We start from the raw sequence: 22813 nt of genomic DNA, 5'->3' as shown, positions 1-22813 counted from the left end.
AATCTAAAGTATAAATTATATGATGGCATTTAATTTCTCTCTCTTTTTTAAAAGATTTATTTATTTATTTGAAAGTCATAGTTACACAGAGAGAGGACAGACAGACAGACAGAGAGAGGTCTTGCATCCACTGGTTCACTCCCCAATTAGCCGCAACAGCCAGAGCTGTGCCAATCTGAAGCCAGGAGCTAGGAGCTTCTTCCGTGTCTCCCTGCCGGGGACCGCGCAACATGTGGCCTCTTAGAGGTAAACTATTGAAGTAGAGCTAAGTAGCCCAGGCTGGAAAGTACTGATAACGCCACCCTGTGTCTTAAGAGTTTATGACCATTCCCCCACCTGCACAAGCATTGCAGTTGCAAGATAACCTTGTGACCTCCCTCTGCTTGCACAGGCATTGTAGCTGCAAGGTAAACTACCTTCCTCCCCCCGCCCAACATCCTGCCTTTACGATATATAAGTGAGTGGTTAAAAAAATAAAGACAGCTTGAACAGCCATGTTGTCTTGCTGTCATCTTTGTGTCTCCTGTCCCTTTCATTCCCCATTCCAGGTACTTGGCCCTAGTTGACGTCCCGCGGGATGGGACATCTCCCAAGTGGGTACAGGGGCCCAAGGACTTGGGCCATTCTCTACTGCTTTCCCAGACCATAACAGAGAACTGAATCGGAAGTGGAGCAGCCAGGACTTGAACCGGCACCCATATGGGATGCCAGCACTGGAGGTGGCAGCTTTATCTGCTACATCACAGTGCTGGCTTTGCATTTAATTTCTAAACCTGGCTCCTAGAAGATACCCAGCAATATTAGTTCTGTATCCAGTGCCCTTGTTCATTTCTGTACTTGGTGAATTAAGGAATGGTGTAAAATGATTTAAAAAGAATTATAAACCTCAATAAAACACAAATAAAATTTGTTTTCTAGAATCTGGTTGTTAAACTATGCCCTTTACACCTGTGGTAAAAGTTATATTGTGTTTATAGTCATTTATTATTTGAGAGAACCTTTAAAGGTAGAAAGCAGAAATTAAGATTTTTCTGGAAGAAGACAGTTTATGAAGGAGTCAGGATTTGGGGATCAGTTAGCAGCAGTGTGTATCACTCTTTTAAGATTATGGTTCAGGAAAGGAAGAATACCAACTGATCCTTGAAATTTTGGGATGGGAAACAAGAATAGAAAGTATATAAGCAAAAAGCATATACCCTCCAGGTTGTCTCTATCTGCCCCAGACTGAAGTCCTTGGGATGAAGCAAGTGGTCTCTCTACGGATGTCCTAGCCTGGACTCCATTTCCCAGAGTCACCAGGTGCTCTTACGTATTCTGTTTTCCACATGCCTGTGCGTGTGAATGTGCAAGAATGTGCGCATGCGCGTGCCTGCCCAGGTGGCTGAGTTGGGAACAGAGGAAGTTCATTCACTGAGCGGCCACGCTACTCCTTCAATCACTGCGTCTCTTAATCTGTACGTGCTATCCCAAGCAATTTGCAAGCACACACCTGCAGCCGAATCCTCCGTTCCTCTGCATCTGCAGCCAGTGAGTCCCACGTGCCAGGGACTTTTCCTGCCTCACACTCTCCGCTTTGCTCCCCGTGTGTCCTGAAGAAAGGGAACGCGCTCCTGGGACTTTTCACGGTAAGTATGGAGAACAGAAAGACAGTGCGGATGCATTCGTGGGACAGGTGTGGATGGGAGTGGGCTGGTGGCTCCCAGATGTGGCTCAGTTGCTTCCCAGTGATCCTGGTGGCTTCCCTGGGCACGGTAGGGGCTGGGACCTAAGTTGTTGTGTCTCCCACCGCCGCTCCCCAGCCTCCTAGCGTCTGACCGTGCGCTACCTTGCTTGAACTTTCCTTAGTGTACTTTTATTTAGTGGTTACCAGAGAGATGGTACCGGATGGGGCTACTGCACTTGCAGAGCAGGCAAGAGGACAGCAGATGAAGGTAGTGAGACTCTCATTCTATTTAAATAAGCCTGGTTCCGAATTCCATCTGGCTGGGACTCCCTTTGTATCCCAGGGTTGTTCCTGCAGGGCGGAGCTCGGTGGCCTTAGGCGGCCGGCGGGAGCCTGGGGCGACGGGCGATGGGGTGGGGAAGGAGGATCTGCTCCAAGCGCCCCTTCGTCGGCCTGGTGGGGGGTCCCCGCGGACACACGTGGCAGCAGGGGTACTGCTTTTTGGCTTTTGTCCAGCGGTGCTGCGTGAAGGGTGTGCAGTAGCTTTGTGGAATTGATGCCTTTTCAGTGTTTCGTTAACAGACTTTTTTCAACCTGGAGTTAGCGGCCACGAAAGCTTAACATAATTTATTTGGTTGCTTTTTGATTTCTGTCTTAAGCCCTTCTCCTGAAGCAAGGATGTCAACTATTTTTACCTGCCACTAATCCCATTGCAAAGTGAGAAGTAAACTGAAGTTAATGCAAGTTGTAAGGCCATCACAAAACACACCAAATACCGGAGTAAGGGAAAGGATTTATTGGTGGGAGGAACCTGACAGACCAGAGGGAAGGAGCAAAGAAGGAAAAGAGACAGAAGGAGAGCGTGAGAGAGAGAGAGATCTAGACAGAGAGAGAGCCACTTGTCCAGGAACAGGTCCTCTTAAAAGTTTACTCTTGGTGGGCAGGGAAGTAGGAGCAGCAAATCCAATTAGGATGGAGGTGGAGCTGACGCGGGTGGTTGGGCCTTGGGTGACCTGGCTTCCAGCCATGGCTATGGGGGCTAGAGCCTAGGATGATGACCCTAGTTATAGATTGTGCCGTAGATAAGACTTAGCCATTTTACTAACACAAGTCTACTGTGTGGGTTTGATGTCAAAAGTGACCCCTACAATATAATATCAAAATGTGGCCCTTTAAAGTTCTCCAGAAGTTCCACCTGGGGTGCCACATATGTTATTGGAATTTGACCCCTAAAATTACATCTGGATGTCACCCCTTAAAGTTTCCCAAAAGCCCCACCTGGATGCCACATATGTTATCAGAATTTGGGGTGTCATACAATATCACCATATGCTTATTAATAAATCCCCAATATTAATAAACCCACGTGGGTTCTTGCCTAATATTTAGAGAATACCAGCATAAATGAATGAGGCAGCATGGTACATTTTAAGTTTTTATTCAGTGAGAGAAATCATAGGAGAGTGAGAGCTTTGTCTATAGGAGAGAGGTAGATCTGGGCTCATCAAGTACCAAGAACCAGCCATATGTAGGAGAATCTAGGCCAGGAAGCATAGAGTGGGTGGCCTAAAGGCCACATGCCCTGAGGCGCTGGGCTGCAGCCAGCCCCCTACTGGCTAGAGGCCAGGGCTAGGGAAATAGAGGAAAAGGGTGGACAAACCCTGTTCCAGGCTTTTAATCCACTCTCAAAGGGAAGTGGTTAATTAACCCGATTGGCTGGTGGGCACTCAGGTGTGGCCAGGTAGGGGCATGAGGTCACACAGGGGCATAGTGAAGGCGTGGTCTTCCAGCTCACAAACCTAATCAATTTTAACCTGTATGTCTGCCTACTTCAGGTTAATAATGAGCTTTTTTTTTTTTTTTTTTTTTTTTTGACAGGCAGAGTGGATAGTGAGAGAGAGAGACAGAGAGAAAGGTCTTCCTTTTTGCCATTGGTTCATCCTCCAATGGCCACTGCGGCCGGCACATAGCGCTGATCCAAAGCCAGGAGCCAGGTGCTTCTCCTGGTCTCCCATGCAGGTGCAGGGCCCATCCTCCACTGCCTTCCCCGGCCATAGCAGAGAGCTGGCCTGGAAGAGGGGCAACCGGGACAGAATCTGGTGCCCCAACCGGGACTAGAACCCGGTATGCTGGTGCCGCAAGGCAGAGGATTAGCCTGTTAAGCCACGGCGCTGCCAATAATGAGCTGTTTTAATCTGGATTTGAATAAAGTGGAGAATTATAAAAACATACATACAGGAAAGTAACACTTTTTCTCTGCCCAATTCTTTACAGTCACCCAATACTCCTCCAATGGTCCATACTGTTTTAATTAAGAGGATCAATTACTTTTCTTACTTTAAGTTCTGTGTTTAAGCCCATGACATTTTTCACATTAGAGAATATTGGTTATAGATTTTATTCTATTTTTAAAGATTTATTCATTTATTTGAAGGTCAGAGGGGCTGGTGCTGTGGCACAGTAGGTTAATCCTCTGCCTGCAGTGCCGGCATTCTATATGGGTGCCAGTTCTAGTCTTGGCTGCTCCACTTCCAATCCAGCTCTCTGCTATGGCCTGGGAAAGCAGTAGAAGATGGCCCAAGTCCTTGGGAGCCTGCACCTATGTGGGAGACCCAGAAGAAGCTCCTGGCTCCTGGCTTTGGATCGGCGCAGCTCTGGCTGTTACCGGAGAAATTGCAGGGTTCTTGTCTTCGCGCAAGGAAGAATTCAGGCGTGAGACAGAGAGTAGTGGGAGGTAAAATAGCAAGGTTTATTAGGGAAGGGACATCCATAAGGCGGATGGGCACCTCTCCAGACAGAGCCTGAGAGACTGGGGGGGGGGGGGGGAGGGCGGGGCAAGGAGCGAGGTTACAAGTTGAGTGGAGAGATTACACCTGGCCAGGCCAGGCGGGTGATTCAGCAGAAAGGCAGAGGGCTGAGCGCACAGTCCAGTCAAGGCTGGGGGTTTTTAAGGAGATGGGTCTTGCTTCCGCACCTCTGCTCCTCTTGGAACAAAGGGCTTTTTGGATGTAAATAGAAAAACTTCTCTCTTGAAGGTCTGACACAAAGGACTTTGGATGCAAATGTTATCAGGCAGGAGGAAGGGAGCAGGGTGTTTGAGATGCAGATACTGGGCTGCACCTAGGAGATTGTGGAAGATTGTCAGGCAGAAGGGGTGGGAACCTCCACCTGGCAGGTTATCAGGTAGAAGGGGGCAGGGCAGGATGGGAACTCTGGGCTGCCCCTGGAACACCATTGGGATGACCTTGAGATGCAGCATACACTGGACATAGATGTCTTCTCTTTAGGCCTGTTACACACACATAAGCTCATAACTGACTTCCTACCTAACATGGCCATTATGGCCATTTGGAGAGTGGACCAATGGAAGGAAGACCTTTCTCTCTGTCTCTTCCTCTCACTGTCTTTAACTCTACCTCTCAAATAAATAAATAAATATAACTTAAAAAAAACGTTACACAGAGAGAGAAGGAGAGGCAGAGAGAGAGAAAGAGGTCTTCCAACTACTGGTTCACTTCCCATTTGGCCTCAATGGCTGGTGCTGCACTGACCCAGACCCAGGAGCCAGGTAATTCTGGGTCTCCCATGTGGGTGCAGGGGCCCAAGGACTTGGGCCATCTTCTACTGCTTTCCCAGGCCATAGCAGAGAGCTGGATTGGAAGTGGAGCAGCCAGGACTAGAACTGGTGTCCATATGGGATGCTGGCACTGGAGGCAGGGACTTTACCTGCTACACCGCAATGCCAGCCCCTGGTTATAGATTTTCATAATGACTGTGTTCTGTGGAAGCCTATATATAAGTTATATGAGAAGGGATAAAAAAGAAAAAAAGAAATGTGTCCCCTCCCCTCACAGAGTTGTCCACATAGTAGAGTAGAAGATATGGACTGGAAAATTATTGCTGATTAATCTTCAGTATTATGAAGTTTTCACATAGAGGAACTGTGTTTGAGTGATTCTTGTGTTCTGTCAGAGTGGTGCTGCCACCACATTACTAGTTATTAAACTCCTTTAGCATACTGAGGTCATCGGTTATCTAGGGAGTAAAAATAGAAAATGAATCCTGGATATGAGGTGTTAGGGTGCTAACATTCCTTCTCTCAACCCCAGTGAATTGATTTTGATCTTTCCAATGTATTTCCTATCACAGTGCTTGTGAATGGACAAGCAGTTATGTGTTTCTGCTGGGAAGAACTGATTCATATTCATGAAACAACTGTAAACCATTTTCTGAGCAATCATATTGTATGCTGATTAATCATATTGTATGCTTGGAAACAGCCAAGATCAGGATTCTTTGTCTCATCAGGCTAACTAGCTGTCCTTGGCACATCATTCCCTCCACAGCTATAAGTTTCCATCAAGTTATTTAAAATTTGTAAGAGGAAAGTGCTCCATATAAGATATATAATTGGTAGTATAGCAATGATGTCTTTTAAGGAAAGGTGCCATGTGAGGAAGCAGTCTGATGGTCTCCATTCATCTTCCCATTAATGGTAGTCATTAACATTTACCACATGTTGGGAGAAGGAAATCATCTCCGAATTGCATTAAACCAGGAGGATTCATCTACAGTTTATCAAAGGTTTCTCTGTGTGAGAGAATAGCCGAAATACTATACTGTAAATTTTTTTTTTAAGATTCATTTTATGTACTTGAAAGGCAGAGTTAGAGAGACAGAGAAGAGAGAGAGATACTCCACTCAGTGGTTCACTCCCCAAATGGCTGCAATGGCTGGGATTGGACTAGGCTGAAGCCAGGAGCTAGGAGCTTCTTCCTAGTCTCCCATTTTAGTGCAAGGACCCAAGAACTTGGGCCATCCTCCACTGTTTTCCCCGGTGCAAGTAGTAGAGGACTGGATAAGGAGCAGCAAGGTCTCAAAACAGTGCCTATATGGGATGCTGACACTGCAGAAGGCTGCTTAACCCATTATGCCAGCCCCAGGTGGGTTTTTTCCAAGGAAGTGGGTAATTTTTTTTCTGATATGACTCTGAATATGAAGGTTATAATTTGTAGTAGATGATGATTTTTGGTAATATTTTGAGTTTCATTAAATTTTTATTTAGTGTATATTTTTTAAGTTAATGAGTCAATATTCATCATATGTTATCCTTGCTTTGATAAATAAACATTCTCACATCTCTCATTAAAATACTTTTATAAAAAGATTTATTTTATGTATTTGAAAGGCAGAGTGACAGAGAGAGAGAAAGAGAGAGAGAGAGAGAGAGAGAGAGATCTGTTTCAACCCCTAAATGGCTGCAATGTCCAGGGCAGGACTGGACTGAAGCCAGAAGCCTGGAACTCTATTTGGGACTCTGATGTGGGTGGCTGAATCCCAAGTGTTGGGCCATCTTTTGCTGCCTTTCTCAGGCATATTAGTAGGGAACTGGTTTGGGAGTAGAGCAACTGGGACTTAACCTGTGTTCACATGAGATACTAGCATTGAGGCAATGGCTTAAAACAGTGTGCCACAAGGGTAGCCTATCAATAGACATCTTGAAGTGGAACCAGTGGTTATGAAAATGCACAATCTAAAATTACAAGGGGAATGGAAAGAAGTTTCTTCTAACTCCCATTGGTTTCAGGGGCCTTTATTGAACACCAGTTCTGACTGGACCAATAAGTGAAGCAAAAGAAGTCAGAACTTTAGTTACAATTTTGCTCCAAATCAGAGGTGGGGAAACCCAGCCTGTGGGTCATGTAAGGTCTATGAAATTGCTCTGGCCCTGCCAAGGCAGTGGCAGGTGGGAATGGATAATTAATCTACAGCATGCTAATTTTTAAGTTGGTAATTTTGTGTGGTCCATGAATGACATAAATATCCAAATGGCCTTGAAGGAAAAGCATTCCCACTCCTACAAAAGATGAAAATCCAAGGCAGTTTACAAATCAGTTTAAGAGTGAATGAATAATTACAATTACCAATCCTATGGAAGACAGACACTTTTAGATAGCACATACCAAAGACATGAATTATGTTTCTGAATACTATCAGAGATGCCAGGGATTTTGTTGAAATGGCTTTATTCCTTCTCAGAAAAGAGAAATAGAAGTCCTGTGTGATAAAAGAGGAATGTGCATAAAAAATAATGATGTTGCTGTCTCACAGAGAACCTGTTTCTGGAAAGAATCTTAAATGGTATGTTTATGGTAGCTGTGCATTAGGTATCTATGTGTACAATTTGTACCAATTCAAATGTAGAGGAAACTCATTTTTTCTGAGTGACTGTAGTGTGCTACTGCTGCCCTGTGGCTCCTAAAGGCTGTGGTGGCTCTTCCATGAGCATCTTTACACCAGAAAGATGGAGTCTTCTCCACCACCTGTGGTTTCCATTTTTTCCTCCCCTGACCCCAGCCTCCCCAATTTTCTCTTTGATGGTTCTGCTGGTATGCAAAGGGGATGATTGCCTAGGAATAGTCATTGCCTTAATCCTAGAAGCCACTTGGCCTATCTCCCTGGGAAAATTGTTTCTTATGTGACACTGGTCTTTGGAAGAGACTCTGATGAACTCACATTGGGAACCTTTAAGGTGGACAGCTTGTCCTGCCTTCCAACCCTTTGACAGTGGAGTGAATGCCACTACTTTAGCAAATGTAGGTTCCTCAGGAATTTGGTGGAGGAGAAGGGCTGAAGAAACTCATCCACCTCTCATTTCATTGCTTTTCTCATTATATTTCTCTGGTGTTGGTATTATTTTCTAGCTTTTTCATTGATAGACATCTGACAGACTGCATATAATTCTATTTTCTTAACTCTCAGCCCTTGTCACATCAGGCTATTTTATCAGAGAAGGACAATGTGTTACTAGTCACCATAAAGAGTTTCAAGTAGCTATGTTTTCCTTGTGACTATAATACTGGAAAGCTGATTTCTTTTGGGACCTAACAGGTTTGCTGGGTGCTTATTCTGGAGCTCAAATTGAATACTAGACATGGTTATCCTGTGAGACTTTTTCATATTTTATGTCCCTTCTTGTAGAAAAGCTTTTCTCATTTTCCCTAATTGCCTGCTTGAGTAATACCTGCCTATAGTGGGAAATAAATCTTTATTTGGCACTTAGAGACTCAGAGTGCTGAGTCCTGCAGTCTTCTGCATGAATTTAATCAGAAAATGTGTTTTCAAACGTTTGAGCTGTGAGTAAACAGGGCAGTTTTCCTGGCTCCTTGTGAGGATTGATGAGCTGATGGTATTTTCCCATCCCACAATATTTTCTGAGATTTACTTCATTTTATTTTCTTCTGAAAACTATATCTGAACTTTGCTCCCCACTTTCTGGAATTTTTGTGCAACCATCCTCTTTATAACCACAGACATGAATACCATCTTTTTCTTCTCTTTATGATGCTGAGAACAGCAATGGAGACGTTTTGATTCTCTCTTCTGTCAGCACATCTTCCTCAGGCAGTCTCCTTGAATTTGGCACTGAGTTAACTTGTTTGCACTAAAAGGCATTTGCCTAAACTCAGTGTAACTTTTCAATAAAAGTCATCATAAAATCAACCTGCCTTGTAAACCTCTCATCTGTTATTTTGTGAATGTGTCTTTTATGTCAGCGTCTGTAAGCTGGAGACTTCCCATTTGAGGCAGAAGGCTGCTGAGGGATAGCACAACTGTAGCCTTGTTATTTGGATGTGGCTCCTTTTTCACTCTTTTCCTCCCACTTTTTTGGGTAAGATTAAAAATTTTATTTTAAAGGCAGATTTACAGAGGAAGAAGGAGAGACAGAAAGATGAGGATATTGCATCTGCTTTTTCACTCTTCAAATGGCTATAATGAACAGGGAGAGTGGAAAGCCTGGAGCCTGGAATTCCATTTAAGTTTCCCATGTAGGAGCAGAGGCCCAAGTACTTGGACCATCTTTTGCTTCTTCCCTAGTCACATTAACAGGGAGGCAGATCAGAAGTTGAGCAATCATGACTCAAATAGTTACTCATGGGGCTTCCATTTTAGCATTATGGGTTAAATCCACTGTCTAAAATTCTGGCATCCCAGGAGGGTGATGGTTCATGTCCCAGTTCTTCCACTTATGATTCAGCTCCCTGCTAATGGCCTGAGAAAAGCAGCAGAGGGTGGCTTAACTGCCTGGGCCCCTACCAGCCATATGGGAGACCTGGATGAATCTCTTGGCTCCAGACTTCCACCTGCCTCAGCCCTGGCTGTTGTGGCCATCTAACTAGCAGATGGGAGATCCCCTCCCCCCCCTTTTAGGATATATTTGTTTATTTGAAAGGCAGAGTTACAGAGAGAAATAGAGAGATCTTCCACCCACTGGTTCACTCTCCAGATGGCTGCAATAGATAGGATTAGGCCAGGGCCTGGCCAGGCCCACACCAGGAACCAGGAACTTCATTCATGTCTCCCATATGGGTGATAAGGAGCCAACTACTTGGGCCATCTTCTGTTGCTATTCCCAGGCCATTAGCAGGGAGCTGGATCAGAAGTGGAGTAGCTGCAACAAGAACTGATGCGTATGTGGGATGCCAGCATTGCAAGTGTTGGCTTTACCTGTTAAGCCACAAAGCTGTTTCCTTTCTGTCTCTCCCTCTCTCTCTGTAACTCCAACTTTCAAATAAATTATTTATTTATTTTATTTATTTATTTTTTTGACAGGCAGAGTGGACAGTGAGAGAGAGAGAGAGAGAGAGAAAAGTCTTCATTTTCTGTTGGTTCACCCCCCCAGTGGCCGCTGCGGCCAGTGCACCGCACTGATCCAAAGCCAGGAGCCAGGTGCTTCTCCTGGTCTCCCATGTGGGTGCAGGGCCCAAGCACTTGGGCCATTCTCCACTGCACTCCCAGGCCACAGCAGAGAGCTGGACTGGAAGAGGAGCAACTGGGACAGAATCTGGCACCCTGACCGGGACTAGAACCTGGGATGCCGACATCACAAAGTGGAGGATTAGCCTATTGAACCGCAGCGCCAGCTCAAATAAATAAGTTTTAAAACAAACTGGCACTCATGGGATGCTAGCATTTGAAATGGTGGTGGCTTAACCCACTGTACCACAATACCAGCTCCACCATTCATTCTCCTTCTGTTGACTTATGTGTCATGATCTTGGAGATGCCTGTTGAACATATGTCAGCATTGTGTTGGACTATTCTATTTTGTTTTGGTCATCATTTGTTAATGGGAGATAAATGATCAGGGCTAACTGTAATGTGAGCAGTGGCTAAAGCTGTCATGCGTTAGGGTAGCACTGATTCAACATTTTTGTTTGTTCAAATATAAGTAGAAAGTGAAATCCTCTCAAAGCTAATATGGTACAAAGTAAGTACTGGAGACCAAGATTTCTTTCTTCTCACCTAACAGATTCTAACTGGTCTCTGTTTTTGTTTTTTTCTTCTTTCTTAAAAATATTTATTTATTTTACTTGATAGTCACAGTTACACAGAGAGAGGAGAGGCCGAGAGAGAGGGTCTTCCATCTGCTGGTTCATGCCTGAGATGGCCGCAATGCCCAGAGCTGCGTCAATCTGAAGCCAGGAGCCAGGAGCTTCTTCAGGGTCTCCCACATGGGTGCAGGTACCCAAGGACTTGGGCCATCTTCTACTGCTTTCCCAGGCCACAGCAGAGAGCTGGATCAGAAGAGGAGCAGCTGGGTCTTGAACCAGTGCCCGCCCATATGGGATGCCGGCACTGCATGGGGCGGCTTTACCTGCTATGCCACAGTACTGGCCCCATGTTTTTCTATCTTCTTAGCTCAAATCTGTATCAGACTGCTAGAAAGGGGGAAACTTCTTAGTCAAATCAGAACTCATAGATGCCATCCATTCCCCTCAGAGCATCAAATCCATAACTCTGCTATTAGCCTGGTTTGCATTGTGTTTGCATCCTCCATGGAGATGGATTCTTCATTCAGGAATACAGCTGGATGGAGAAAAAAATCATGTAGTCTACTTCTCAAAGTGAAATGTGCTGTACACTCTTATTTAATGCTATAACTAGTACTCCAACAGTATTTTTTTTTTTCACTATGCGTTGCTATATGGCGGCAAACTGTTGAAATGGTTACCTAATATACACTAAACTGATCTTCTGTATATAAAGAGAATTGAAAATGAATCATGAGGTGATTGGAAGGGGAGAGGGAGTGGGAAAGGGGAGGGTTGCGGGTGGGAGGGAAGTTTTGGGAGGGGGAAGCCATTGGAAATTTATATTCATTAAATAAAAGTTTAATTTAAAAAAAAATGTAATTCTGACTGGGGATTTCTTGAGATTGTGATCAGCAGGGTGGGGAAATTTTGTTCAGTGTTTTCCTCCCTTGTGGAGTGCTTTGTGTTCTTCTTCCAGTGTGCACACAGGGAGTCTATAGGCATGTTTCTGATTGAGACTGCTTGTGTAGTACTGCAGTATCTCACATTGCCTTTATGATTGCCTCTAATTAGAACCCAAGGTGCAAAGCAAGGAGGAGACTGTCACCCTAAGGACATGTTGGACTTGTGCCCCTTGCTCCTTTTCATTTCCTTCAATGCTGGAGAAGCCTTAAACACAGCTGTACTTGGTAGCAATGGTTCTTTGGGTTTTTTGAGTGCTTGGAAAGCAAGAGAAACAGTCTTCCTGTAGGAAAGGATTGAGGAGGTGCTAGACAAAGCAGTAATTTTCTAGGCTCCATCATATGTCAACTTGACTCAATATTTATGGTCAGTTTTTTTTTAATAGAACTTTATTAAACTAGAAAGGGAGAATGACAGGAAATTTTTTTTGTATTTTTTAAATTTTATTTATTTATTTTTTTATTCTAAGAGAGAGAGATCTTCCATCTGCTGATTCATTTCCCAAATACCCATTACAGCCTAGGATGGGCTAGACTGAGGCCAGGAGCCAGGAGCCAGATCTCTGATGTGGCTGCAGGGGCCCAAGGACTTGGGCCATCCTCTGCTGCTTTCCCAGGCCATTATTTGGGATCTGGATGGGAAGTGGAGCCACCAGTACATGAACTGGTGCCTACATGGGATGGTGGTGCTGCAGGCCACAATTTTAACTAGCTGCTACACAGTATGGACCCCTTTTCAAAACTTTTTTTAAAAAAGGTTTATTTATTTATTTGAAAGGCAGGTTTAGAAAGAGGGAAAGACACCTCCCCTCCTCCCACCCCCCTAAACACAGACATACAGAGAGGGAGAGATCAATCTTCTATCCACTGGTTCACTTCCTCAGTGGTCACAACAGCCAGGGCTGGGCTGGGACAAAGCAGGGGTCAGGAGTTTCACCCAAGTCTCCCCTAAAGGAACAGGGACACAAGCACTTGGACTATGCTGATACTTTCCCAGGCACATTGCCAGGAAGCTGGATTAGAAGTAGGGTAGCTGGTCCATGAACCACATAATGTGGGATGCCACTGTCACATGCATTAGCTTTACTTAATATGCCACAATGCTGGACCTACATATGCTGGAAACATATTAAAAAAAGATATTAAAAGCACTTCTTATTGCCATTGGATGCCATTCAGGCATGCCCTACAAAACCATTTTGAAATAAGTAACATTTCTCACATGATTGAATGTAGTCTGCAAGACTGCTCCAAAGGGAGAGAGTTTCAGGGGATGTGTGGGGCAGTGATGCAGAAAGGGGGGTGAGGGGTGAGGAAGGAGGAGAAGTCCAGAAGAGAGGTATTCACAAACACAAATAGAACAAAGGTCCTTTGTGCAGATTGATGAAATTAACCTTTTATCTTTTAAGGTTTTTTAAAAAATTTTTAAAGTTGATTTCTGATATAGTTGACTCATTTTTCAGTTTTTATATGTAGTTTTTTTATTTATTATTTTTATAAGCAGTAGAGTACTGGTGTAATTAAATGCAAAAACATACTCCTATTTATGAAATTTTCATAGAAGGGTGAATATAGCTGTGTGTGTGTGTGCCCCTTGCTAAGAGCAGAAGTTTTATGAGTGAATTTGAGGTCATTGAAATTAGTTTTATAAAGGAAACACTGATCACTTCTACTGCTGCAGTCACTCCTGGCTCACGCTGTACATCCCTCTGCAGATAGTCCACATATGAGCATAGTGAAAAGGGGTGCGGACCTGGAATAATGCACATGTGCCCTTTGCTTAAACCAGGGGACTGATGGACTTGAGTTCTTTATTTCAGGTTGCATTTTTCTGTAGATTGAAATATAGCAACTTAGGTAAAGTATCCTATCTCCGAGAAGGTAACTCCAGTTTGCTTGCTTGTCCATTCATCTGACATCACAGGTGATTTCCAAGGCAGTTGTTGGGCTCTATGAAAAAAAAGAGAAGTCTCTTCAAGGATGAATTATTTCCCCTGGAAAAATAATACAAATAATAACAATAAAATGATAAAAATCATGAGCTATTGATTCAAATACAGGAATCCTATCTAGTATAGAATATAGAAAAAAATTCTATTGTTTTTAAATGAAAAATCAAAGAAATGGTTTGTAAGAATTGCTTCATGTAGGATGCAAAATTCCAAATGAAGGGGTCTGAAGTAATTCCCTTTAATTGTTCCTCCCTGAGGTAGTTCCTGATACTCATTATTCAGGGAACGAACACTACTATTTATAGTGCAATTATGAATACCCCATATCTTACACATGAATTGTCTACAGATATATTTCCCTAGGTTTTTTTTTTTTTTTTTTTTTTTTACGGGCAGAGTGGATAGTGAGAGAGACAGAGAGAAAGGTCTTCCTTTTTGCCGTTGGTTCACTCTCCAATGGCCGCTGCGGCCAGCACATCTTGCTGATCCGAAGCCAGGAGCCAGGTCCTTCTCCTGGTCTCCCACGTGGGTGCCGGTTGGGGTGTGCCGGCGCCACAAGGCGTAGGATTAGCCTGTTAAGCCACAGCGCTGGCCCTTCCCTAGGTCTTTAAAATAAAGTAAGGAAACTTTCTAACAGAAGAGAAGGTTGACATTATTTGCTGTCTTGAGCTATAATCTGTGCATTTATTACCCTCTTCACACCCTGGCTCCTGTTGTCTGCATCTTGTGACGTTTCCTTTTAGGCCACTCTTTTTTTATTTTATTTATTTATTTATTTATTTATAAGCCAGGTGCTTATCCTGGTCTCCCATGGGGTGCAGGGCCCAAGCACTTGGGCCATCCTCCACTGTACTCCCTGGCCACAGCAGAGAGCTGCCCTGGGAGAGGGGCAACCAGGACAGAATCCGGCGCCCCGACTGGGACTAGAACCCGGTATGCTGGTGCCACCGCAAGGTGGAGGATTAGCCTAGTGAATTGCGGCACTGGCCTTTTAGGCCACTCTTGTATCCATATTCCTGAATAGGTGACACAATTTTTTTAAAAAATATTTATTTATTTGAAAGGCAGAGTGGCAGAGGCAGAGAGGGAAAGAGAAGTCTTCCATCCACTGGTTCACTCCCCAATTGGCTGCAGTGGCTGGAGCTGGGCTGATCTGAAGCCAGGAGCCAGGAGCTTCCTCAGGGTCTCCTACACAGGTGCAGGTGCCCAAGGTCTTAGATTATCTTCTACTGCTTTCCCAGGCCATAACAAAGGACTGGATCAAAAGTGAAGCATCCAGGACTCCAGCTGGTACCCATATGGGATGCTGGTACTGCAGGTGGCTGCTTTAACCATTATGCCACAGTACTGACCCTTTGACACAATATTTGGCCAGCCTGCCCATCTGCTCACTCAGTCTAATTGAAGTTGGCTAGTTTGTGTATCCATTCCAGGGTCAAGAGGGCCCATAACTGCCTATGACTGAATTTTCCTTCTTACTCCAGAGATGGACTCTGGACACAAATCCCAAGTGGCTTTGCTTGGCCCTCTTTCCTTGGTCTTCCTGGTGACCAGGCTGATTCTCAGGTAGGCAGGAAACCTCTTGGGTCACAGCAGCTTCTGTATTAATGTTTTGCTCTCATCTGTGATGTATATAAAATTTTTTCTCAGAACCCAAAAGCCTTTAGTAGAGGATGTTATTTTGTACTGAGATGTGTCTTTATAAAGGCAGATATCACTGAGGACTCTGTCCTCAGGATCATCTGATCTCACCCAGGGCTGGATGGAGTTACAGGGTCCTGGCTTCAGGCTGGCACATTCTCAGTTGTTGTGGGCATTTGGAGAGGTACCAGCAAATGGAAGAACTCTCTCTCCCTCTCCTTCTCCATCTGCCTTTCAAATGAAATGAAAAATAGATAAAAGTTGGGAAAAACATGTGTTTTGCCTTGTGTCCTAAGGAAAAAAAATTACTGTTGCTGTATATAGAACTCATTTGTACACTTTGCAAATACTTATACGTCTCAACTTATATAATATTTATATATCTTATAATAATAAAATACTTATAAATACTTATATAATACTTTTTGCTTTTATATATATATATATATTTTTTTTTTTTTTGGACAGGCAGAGTTAGACAGTGAGAGAGAGACAGAGAGAAAGATCTTCCTTCCTTTGGCTCACCCCCCAAATGGCTGCTATGGCCAGCGTGCTATGCCGATCTGAAGCCAGGAGCCAGATGCTTCCTCCTGGTCTCCCACACTGGTGCAGGGCTCAAGCACTTGGGCCATCACCCACAGCCTTGTTGGGCCACAGCAGAGAGCTGGACTGGAAGGGAGCAACCGAGACAGAATCCAGCGCCCCAACCAGGACTAGTACCCTGGGTGCTGGCTCTGCAGGTGGAGGATTAGCCTAGTGAGTTGCAGCGCTGGCCAAAATTAGGTATAACCAATTTTTTTTTTTGACAGGCAGAGTTAGATAGTGAGAGGGAGACAGAGAGAGTTATAGACAGTGAGAGAGAGACAGAGAGAAAGGTCTTCCTTCCGTTGGTTCACTCCCCTAATGGCCACTACAGCCAGTGCTGTGTCGATCTGAAGCCATGAGCCAGGTGCTTCCTCCTGGTCTCCCATGCAGGTGCGGGGACCCAAGCACTTGGGCCATCCTCTGCTACCTTCTTGGGCCATAGCAGAGAGCTGGACTGGAAGAGGAGCAACCAGGACTAGTACCCGGCACCCCAAGTTAAACCCAGGGTGCCGGCACTTATAAATCTTAAAGGCTTGTTGATCACTTGTTGATCACTTCTACTTTAGCTCCCATTCTGGAATCCATCTCCTTCCATCATCTGCAGTTCACTGTGGGTGTTCATAAACCACCGAACTGCTTCCCAATTTTTCATCATATGTTCTTTTTTTATTTTTTAAGATTTATTTATTTGAAAGAGTTACACAGAGAGAGGAGGGGCAGAGAGAGAGGGAAAGAGAAGTCTTCCATCCACTGGTTCACTCCCCAATTGGCCGTACTGACTGGAGCTGCGCCAATGCAAAGCGAGGAGCCAGGAGCTTCCTCTGGGTCTCCCACATGGGTGCAAATGCCCAAGGACTTGGGCCATCCTCCACTGCTTTCCCAGGCCATAGCAGAGAGCTGGATCAGAAGTGGAGCATCTGGATCTTGATCTGGTGCCCATATGGGATGCCAGCTCTTCAGGCCAGGGTGTTAACCTGCTGTGCCACAGTGCCAGCCCTTGCCCTATGTTCTTTAAACATAGCTTGGCCATAATCTCACTTTCTTTAGCAGCGTGATGATTTCTAAGATGCTTATAGGCAAAGAGATAGCAGGGTCATTGATTTTCTGTGAGCCTTCTCCCTGGTTTATTTTATGAAGCTGATTCTGGGTGGTGGGTAGAAGCTTGCTGGGGTGCAGAGGTTGCTGTTAGAGAAGTAGGGCTGTCACTGCTCCTTGCACTGTGCCATACCCTGCAACTTATGCTGGAGTGAGGCAGTAGTGATGCAATAAAAAAAAAAAAAAAAAAAAAAAAAAAAACTTTGAATTTTTAAACGTATTTATATTTATTTACATAAAGAGAACAGATTCCATGTATTTAATGGATACAATTCTAAGAACATAACCATGCTTTCCTACTTATTTTCTCCTCCTTCCTTCTTTTCTGTTTTTAAGGATTTAAGGAGTTTACTTATTTTTTTAACCTAATCTTTATTCCGTCACCTCCAGTCTTGTCCATTTCTTCCTAATTTACTCAATGATCATAAAGGTAACCCTACACTATGTAAAAAAAAATTCAACAAATAGTATGAAGAAAATAGCACTGTTCCTCAATAGAAGAGACCACGGCTGTAAGCGATCATAAGATTTAAAAATGGGGGCTGGTGCTGTGGCATAGCAGGTAAAGCTGCCACGTGCATTCCCGTCATCCATATGGGCACCATTTCTAGTCGCAGCTGCTCCACTTCTAATCCAGCTCTCTGCTATGGCCTGGGAAAGCAGGGGAGTATGGCCCAAGTCCTTGGGCCCCTGATACCCACATGGGAAGACATGAGGAAGCTTCTGACTGGCTTCAGATAGGCACAGCTCCAGCTGTTGCAGCCAGTTGGGGATTGAACCAGTGGCTGGAAGACTCTCTCTCTGCCTCTCTTTCTCTCTCTGTGCAACTCTGACTTTCAAATGAATAAATTAATCTTTAAAAAAAGGAAGCTCCTGACTCTGGCTTCAGATAGGCACAGCTCCAGCTGTTGCAGCCAGTTGGGGATTGAACCAGTGGCTGGAAGACTCTCTCTTTGCCTCTCCTTCTCTCTCTGTGTAACTCTGACTTTCAAATGAATAAATTAATCTTAAAAAAAATCTAAAAATGTCCATTTCACTTCAATACATTATATTTTCAGGTACTCAGTTACCTCAGATCAGAGAAAATATAATATCTTTATTTTTGGGACTGGCTTATTTCAATAACTATAATGGTTTCTAGTTGCATACATTTTGTCACAAAAGACAGGATTTCATTCTTTGTCACAACTGAGTAGTACTCCATAGTGTATATATACTGTGACTTCTTTGTCTAGTCACCAGTTGATGGACATCTGGATTGATTCCATGTCAGCTATTGTGAATTGAGCTGCTAGAACACGTGGGAGCAGAGAACACTTTCATATGCTGATTTCTTCTGGTTTTGGTAAATTCTCAGGAGTGGGATGGACAGGCTGCTCCACTTCTGATCCAGATCCATGATAATGTGCCTAGGAGGGCAGTGGGGGATGGTCTAGGTTCTTGGTCCTCTGCACCCATGTGGGAGACCTGGAGGAAGCTCCAGGCTCCTGACTTTGAGCTCAGCTCAGCTCTGTCTGTTGCAGCCATTTAAGGCATGGACGAGTGGGTGGAGAAACTCTTTCTGTCTTTGACTCTACCTCTGCCTCCCTGTGACTCTACCTTTCAAATAAATGGATGGGTCATAAAATGAAATGAAATGAAATAGAAACAGAGACAGAGATAGAGATAGAGATAGATAGAAATAGAAATAGAAATAGAAATAGAAATAGAAAAGTCCTTTCGGTAGTATGAGAATTTTGATGATATTCTTCCAATTTATGAATATGGAATATTTTCCCTTGCTTGTGCTTTCTTCTATCTCTTTAATATTTTGTAATTTTGATTATAGAGATCCTTCACATCCTTGATTAAATTTATTTCAGAGCGATAAAAGTTCTTTATCAGCCATGACATTGTTTATATAAAGGCTACTCTTTTTTGTGTGTTGATTTTATATCTTACAACTTTACCAAACTCTCTTATGAGTTCCAATTGTCTGTTAGTGGAGTCTTTTTGGTTTCCTTATATATAGGATAATGTCATCTGCAAACAGGGATAATTTGACTTCCTCCTTTTTAATTTGTATCTCTTTGATTTCTTTTTCTTACATTATTGCTCTAAAACTTTTAGAACTGTATTGAGGGGCCGGAGCTGTGGCATGATAGATTAATCCTCCACCTGCAGTGGTGGCATCCCATATGAGCACCTGTTCTAGTCCTGGTTGCTCCTCTTCCCATCCAGCTCTTCTGCTATGGCCTGGGAAAGTGGTAGAAGATGGCCCAAGTCCTTAGGCCCCTGTACCCGTGTGGGAGACCCGGAAAAAGCATGTGGCTCCTGGCTTCAGATAGGCACAGCTCCAGCCATTGTGGCCATTTAGGGAGTAAACCAGTGGATGGAAGACCTTTCTCTCTGCCTCTCCCTTCATTGTGTGTAACTACCTCTCAAATAAATAAATAAATAAAATCTTAAAAAAAAAAAAGAATTGTATTGAATAGCAGTGGTGAGAGTGAGCAACTTCTTCTGGTCCCAGATCCCAGTAGAAATGCTTCCAACTTTTCATTCAATATGATGCTGCTTGAATATTTATCATACATTACCTTGAATGTATTAAGAAAGGTTTCTTCTACACCCAGTTTGCTTATGTTTTTTATAATGAAAGCATGTTTTATTTTATCAAGTACTTTGCATCAATTGAGATCATCATATGGTTTTTATTCACTTTGCTAATGTGATGTATCACATTTATTGATTTGCTTATGTTGAATCATTCCTGTATATCAAGGACAAATCCCTCTTGCTCTGTTTCAATGATCTTTCTAATGTGTGTTAGATTCAATTTGATAATATTTTGATGAGGATTTTTGCATCTATGTTCATCAGTGGTATTGTTCTATAGTTCTCTTTCTTTATTGTATATCCTTTTCTGGTTTAGCAATTAAGGTGATGCTGGCCTAATAAACAGGTTTGGGAGGACTCCCTTCCTTGTAATTGTTACTAATAGCTTGAGAAGAATTGGAATTAGTTCTTTAAAAATCTAGTAGAATTCAGCAGTGAAACTGTCTGGTCCTAGGTTTTTCTTTGTTGGGAGGGTCTTTTTATTGATTCAATCTCTGTCTTGGCTAATCCAGACTGAAGTCAGGAGCACAGAGCTTCTTCCAAGTCTGTCACAAGGGTACAAGGGCCCAGGCATTTGAGCCATCCTGTGTTGCTTTCAAAGTCACACTAATAGAGAGTCAGATTTGTTTGGGGTATTACTGTCTATGATATTCTTATTGCAGTTCAAGGATATAGAATCCATGTGGTACAAAGTCCCATTTATGGTGGGCCAAGTATAGCAGCTTCCAATTATCCAAAGTTTGGGATAGATGGGTTCTGAGAATTGTGTTAAAATAGATATTAAGCCATAACTCTTGGTTTAAGATTTTTTAGCAGAGTTTCATTTTTGCCCATGATAATGTCTATGGCAACTTTGGATTTCTGACTGCAACAAATGAAAGCACCCAGGCCACAAGTAATGAGATTTTATTTTAAAGGTTTATTTATTTTTTTGAAAGGCAGATTTACAGAGACGCAGAGGTAGAGGCAGAGAGAGAGAGTTTTCCATCTGTTGGTTCACTCTCCAGATGGCCACAATGGCCAGAGCTGCGCCAATCTGAAGCCAGGAACCAGGAGCTTCTTCCAGGTCTCCTATGTGCATGCAGGGGCCCAAGGACCCAGGCCACCTTCCACCACCATCCCAGGCCATAGCAGAGAACTGGATCAGAAGAGGAGCAGCCAGGATATGAACCAGCACCCATATGGGATGCCAGCACCACATGTGGCGGCTTTATCCACTACACCACAGTGCTGGCCCCCGGTAATGAGATTAACAGTCAGCAGAATGGTGTCCAGCTAAATGGCTTTTCCTGTTAGACGGGTGACCTCCTGTAGTACATTGACATCTGGACATAGACTGTAGACATTGGAGGCAATCTCCTCTGCCAAATGGAGTATGCCAAGTATGGGTGCATCCTATGGTAAGGAGGTCTCGGTAGCTATGCTCAGGTTTTATTGTTCCATATCTATGGTCAAGGTCCTGGTAGACAACATGGTTTGGGGAATCACATGTTGAAGTTGTGTAGGAGACAATATTTCCAGTATAGCACAGTTAGTAGTAATCTAATTCAATTTTACTGGAACATAGCAAAGTTCCAAGAGAGGTAATTCCTGTCATCACAGCCCTTAAAAACTAATAGATATCATGGGGTTGGTACTGTGGTGCAGCAGGTTAACACCTTGGCCTGAAGTGGCAGCATACCATATGGGCGTCAATTCAAGACTCAGCTGCTCCACTTCTGACCCAGCTCTCTGCTATGGCCTGGGAGAGCAGCAGAAGATAGCCCAAGTCCTTAGGTCCCTGCACCTGCATGGGAGACCCTGGGGAAGCTCCTGGCTTCAGATCAGTGCAGCTCTGACTGTTGCGGTCAATTAAGGAGTGAACCAGCAGATAGAAAGCCTCTCTCTCTCTCTCTCTCTCTCTCTCTCTCTCTCTCTCTCTTTCTTTCTCTTTCTCTCTGCGTCTCCTCTCTGTGTGTAACTCTGACTTTCAAATAAATAAATAAATCTTAAAAAAAAAAAAACAACAACAACAAAAAAACAACTAATGGACATCACAGATGATCCAGAGAATTTGAAGGCATGTGAGCTCCTATATAGAATAGGTCACTGAGAGCACTAAGGACAGTACTTATATTTATTTTGACCAATTGTAGCCCCTTTCATTGGAGGGGGACCCATATAAGCTGGACTGATTTATTGCATCAGTGGTAATTTTTAAAATGCAGCATGCATTGCACCAAAACTCAAGAAGAACTATAAGGTATTATCCTTGTATGTTCTTCACAACTGTGTCAAATAGTATTATTCAGGCAGGATGTCATCAATGTGAAGTATGCTTGTGTTTCCATTAGAAAAATTGTGTTTGATGGCAAAAATGAGGTGCCCACATATACTGTAGAAGTGTTCTTTCAAGGTGAAGGTAACCTGAGATGAGGGGCTGTTGGAAAGGCTTTGAACAAACACATTTTGCCACACTTTCTAATAGGCAAGACACATCATTTATCTGTTGATAGGAATCAGATCTTTTAATATTTGATATAAGGTACAGTGGACATAAAGGATGGCATATAACATTACAATTTTAGTAATCTGCCATGAGGTGCTATTTATTTTTTTCAGATTTAACAGATAAAATTGGGCTGCCAAATGGGAAATAGTTGGCATAATCACCTTTTTGTTAATTAAGTCTAATGTAATAAATTTAATACATGAAGAAATTGTATTTTCTTTTATTGGGCCATCTTATTTATTTTAGTTGGGATCCATGAATTCTTATTTTCTCTAGCCAAGTTGTAACTTAAAAACTATTTATTCTATTACTCACCATGTTAAACCATTTCTGCCATCTGTGATATTTTTTTTGAGTACATCTGACTATTAAAAATTAGGTAATTTTATAGTTACATTGAGATGTACAAAGTAAATTATTTATTTTTCTGCTGATACATAGTTTGGAACTTTTCTAAAATTTCTATTTATTGCCCTGCTTAAATTTAATGGGGTCCTTGGATAAGACTTAATTGA

The 22813-nt window shown here is 43.2% G+C and overlaps 1 protein-coding gene across 1 annotated transcript in view; it reads left to right on the top strand.

Moving 5' to 3' along the window:
* The first annotated feature begins 1631 nt into the window (after positions 1-1631).
* LOC133768090 (zinc finger protein 717-like) overlaps positions 1632-22813 on the top strand; it is a 78856-nt gene continuing 57674 nt past the window's right edge. The window contains exons 1-2 of the mRNA XM_062202499.1: positions 1632-1672; positions 2007-2154. Of these exons, the coding sequence (XP_062058483.1) occupies positions 1632-1672; positions 2007-2154 (189 nt within the window). The remainder of the gene's footprint in view (positions 1673-2006; positions 2155-22813) is intronic.

This window comes from Lepus europaeus, chromosome 10, assembly GCF_033115175.1.
Source record: "Lepus europaeus isolate LE1 chromosome 10, mLepTim1.pri, whole genome shotgun sequence".
NCBI classification, from domain to species: Eukaryota; Metazoa; Chordata; class Mammalia; order Lagomorpha; family Leporidae; genus Lepus; species Lepus europaeus.
Note: the sequence above shows the minus strand (reverse complement) of the source record. Positions and strands in the feature narration are given on the sequence as shown.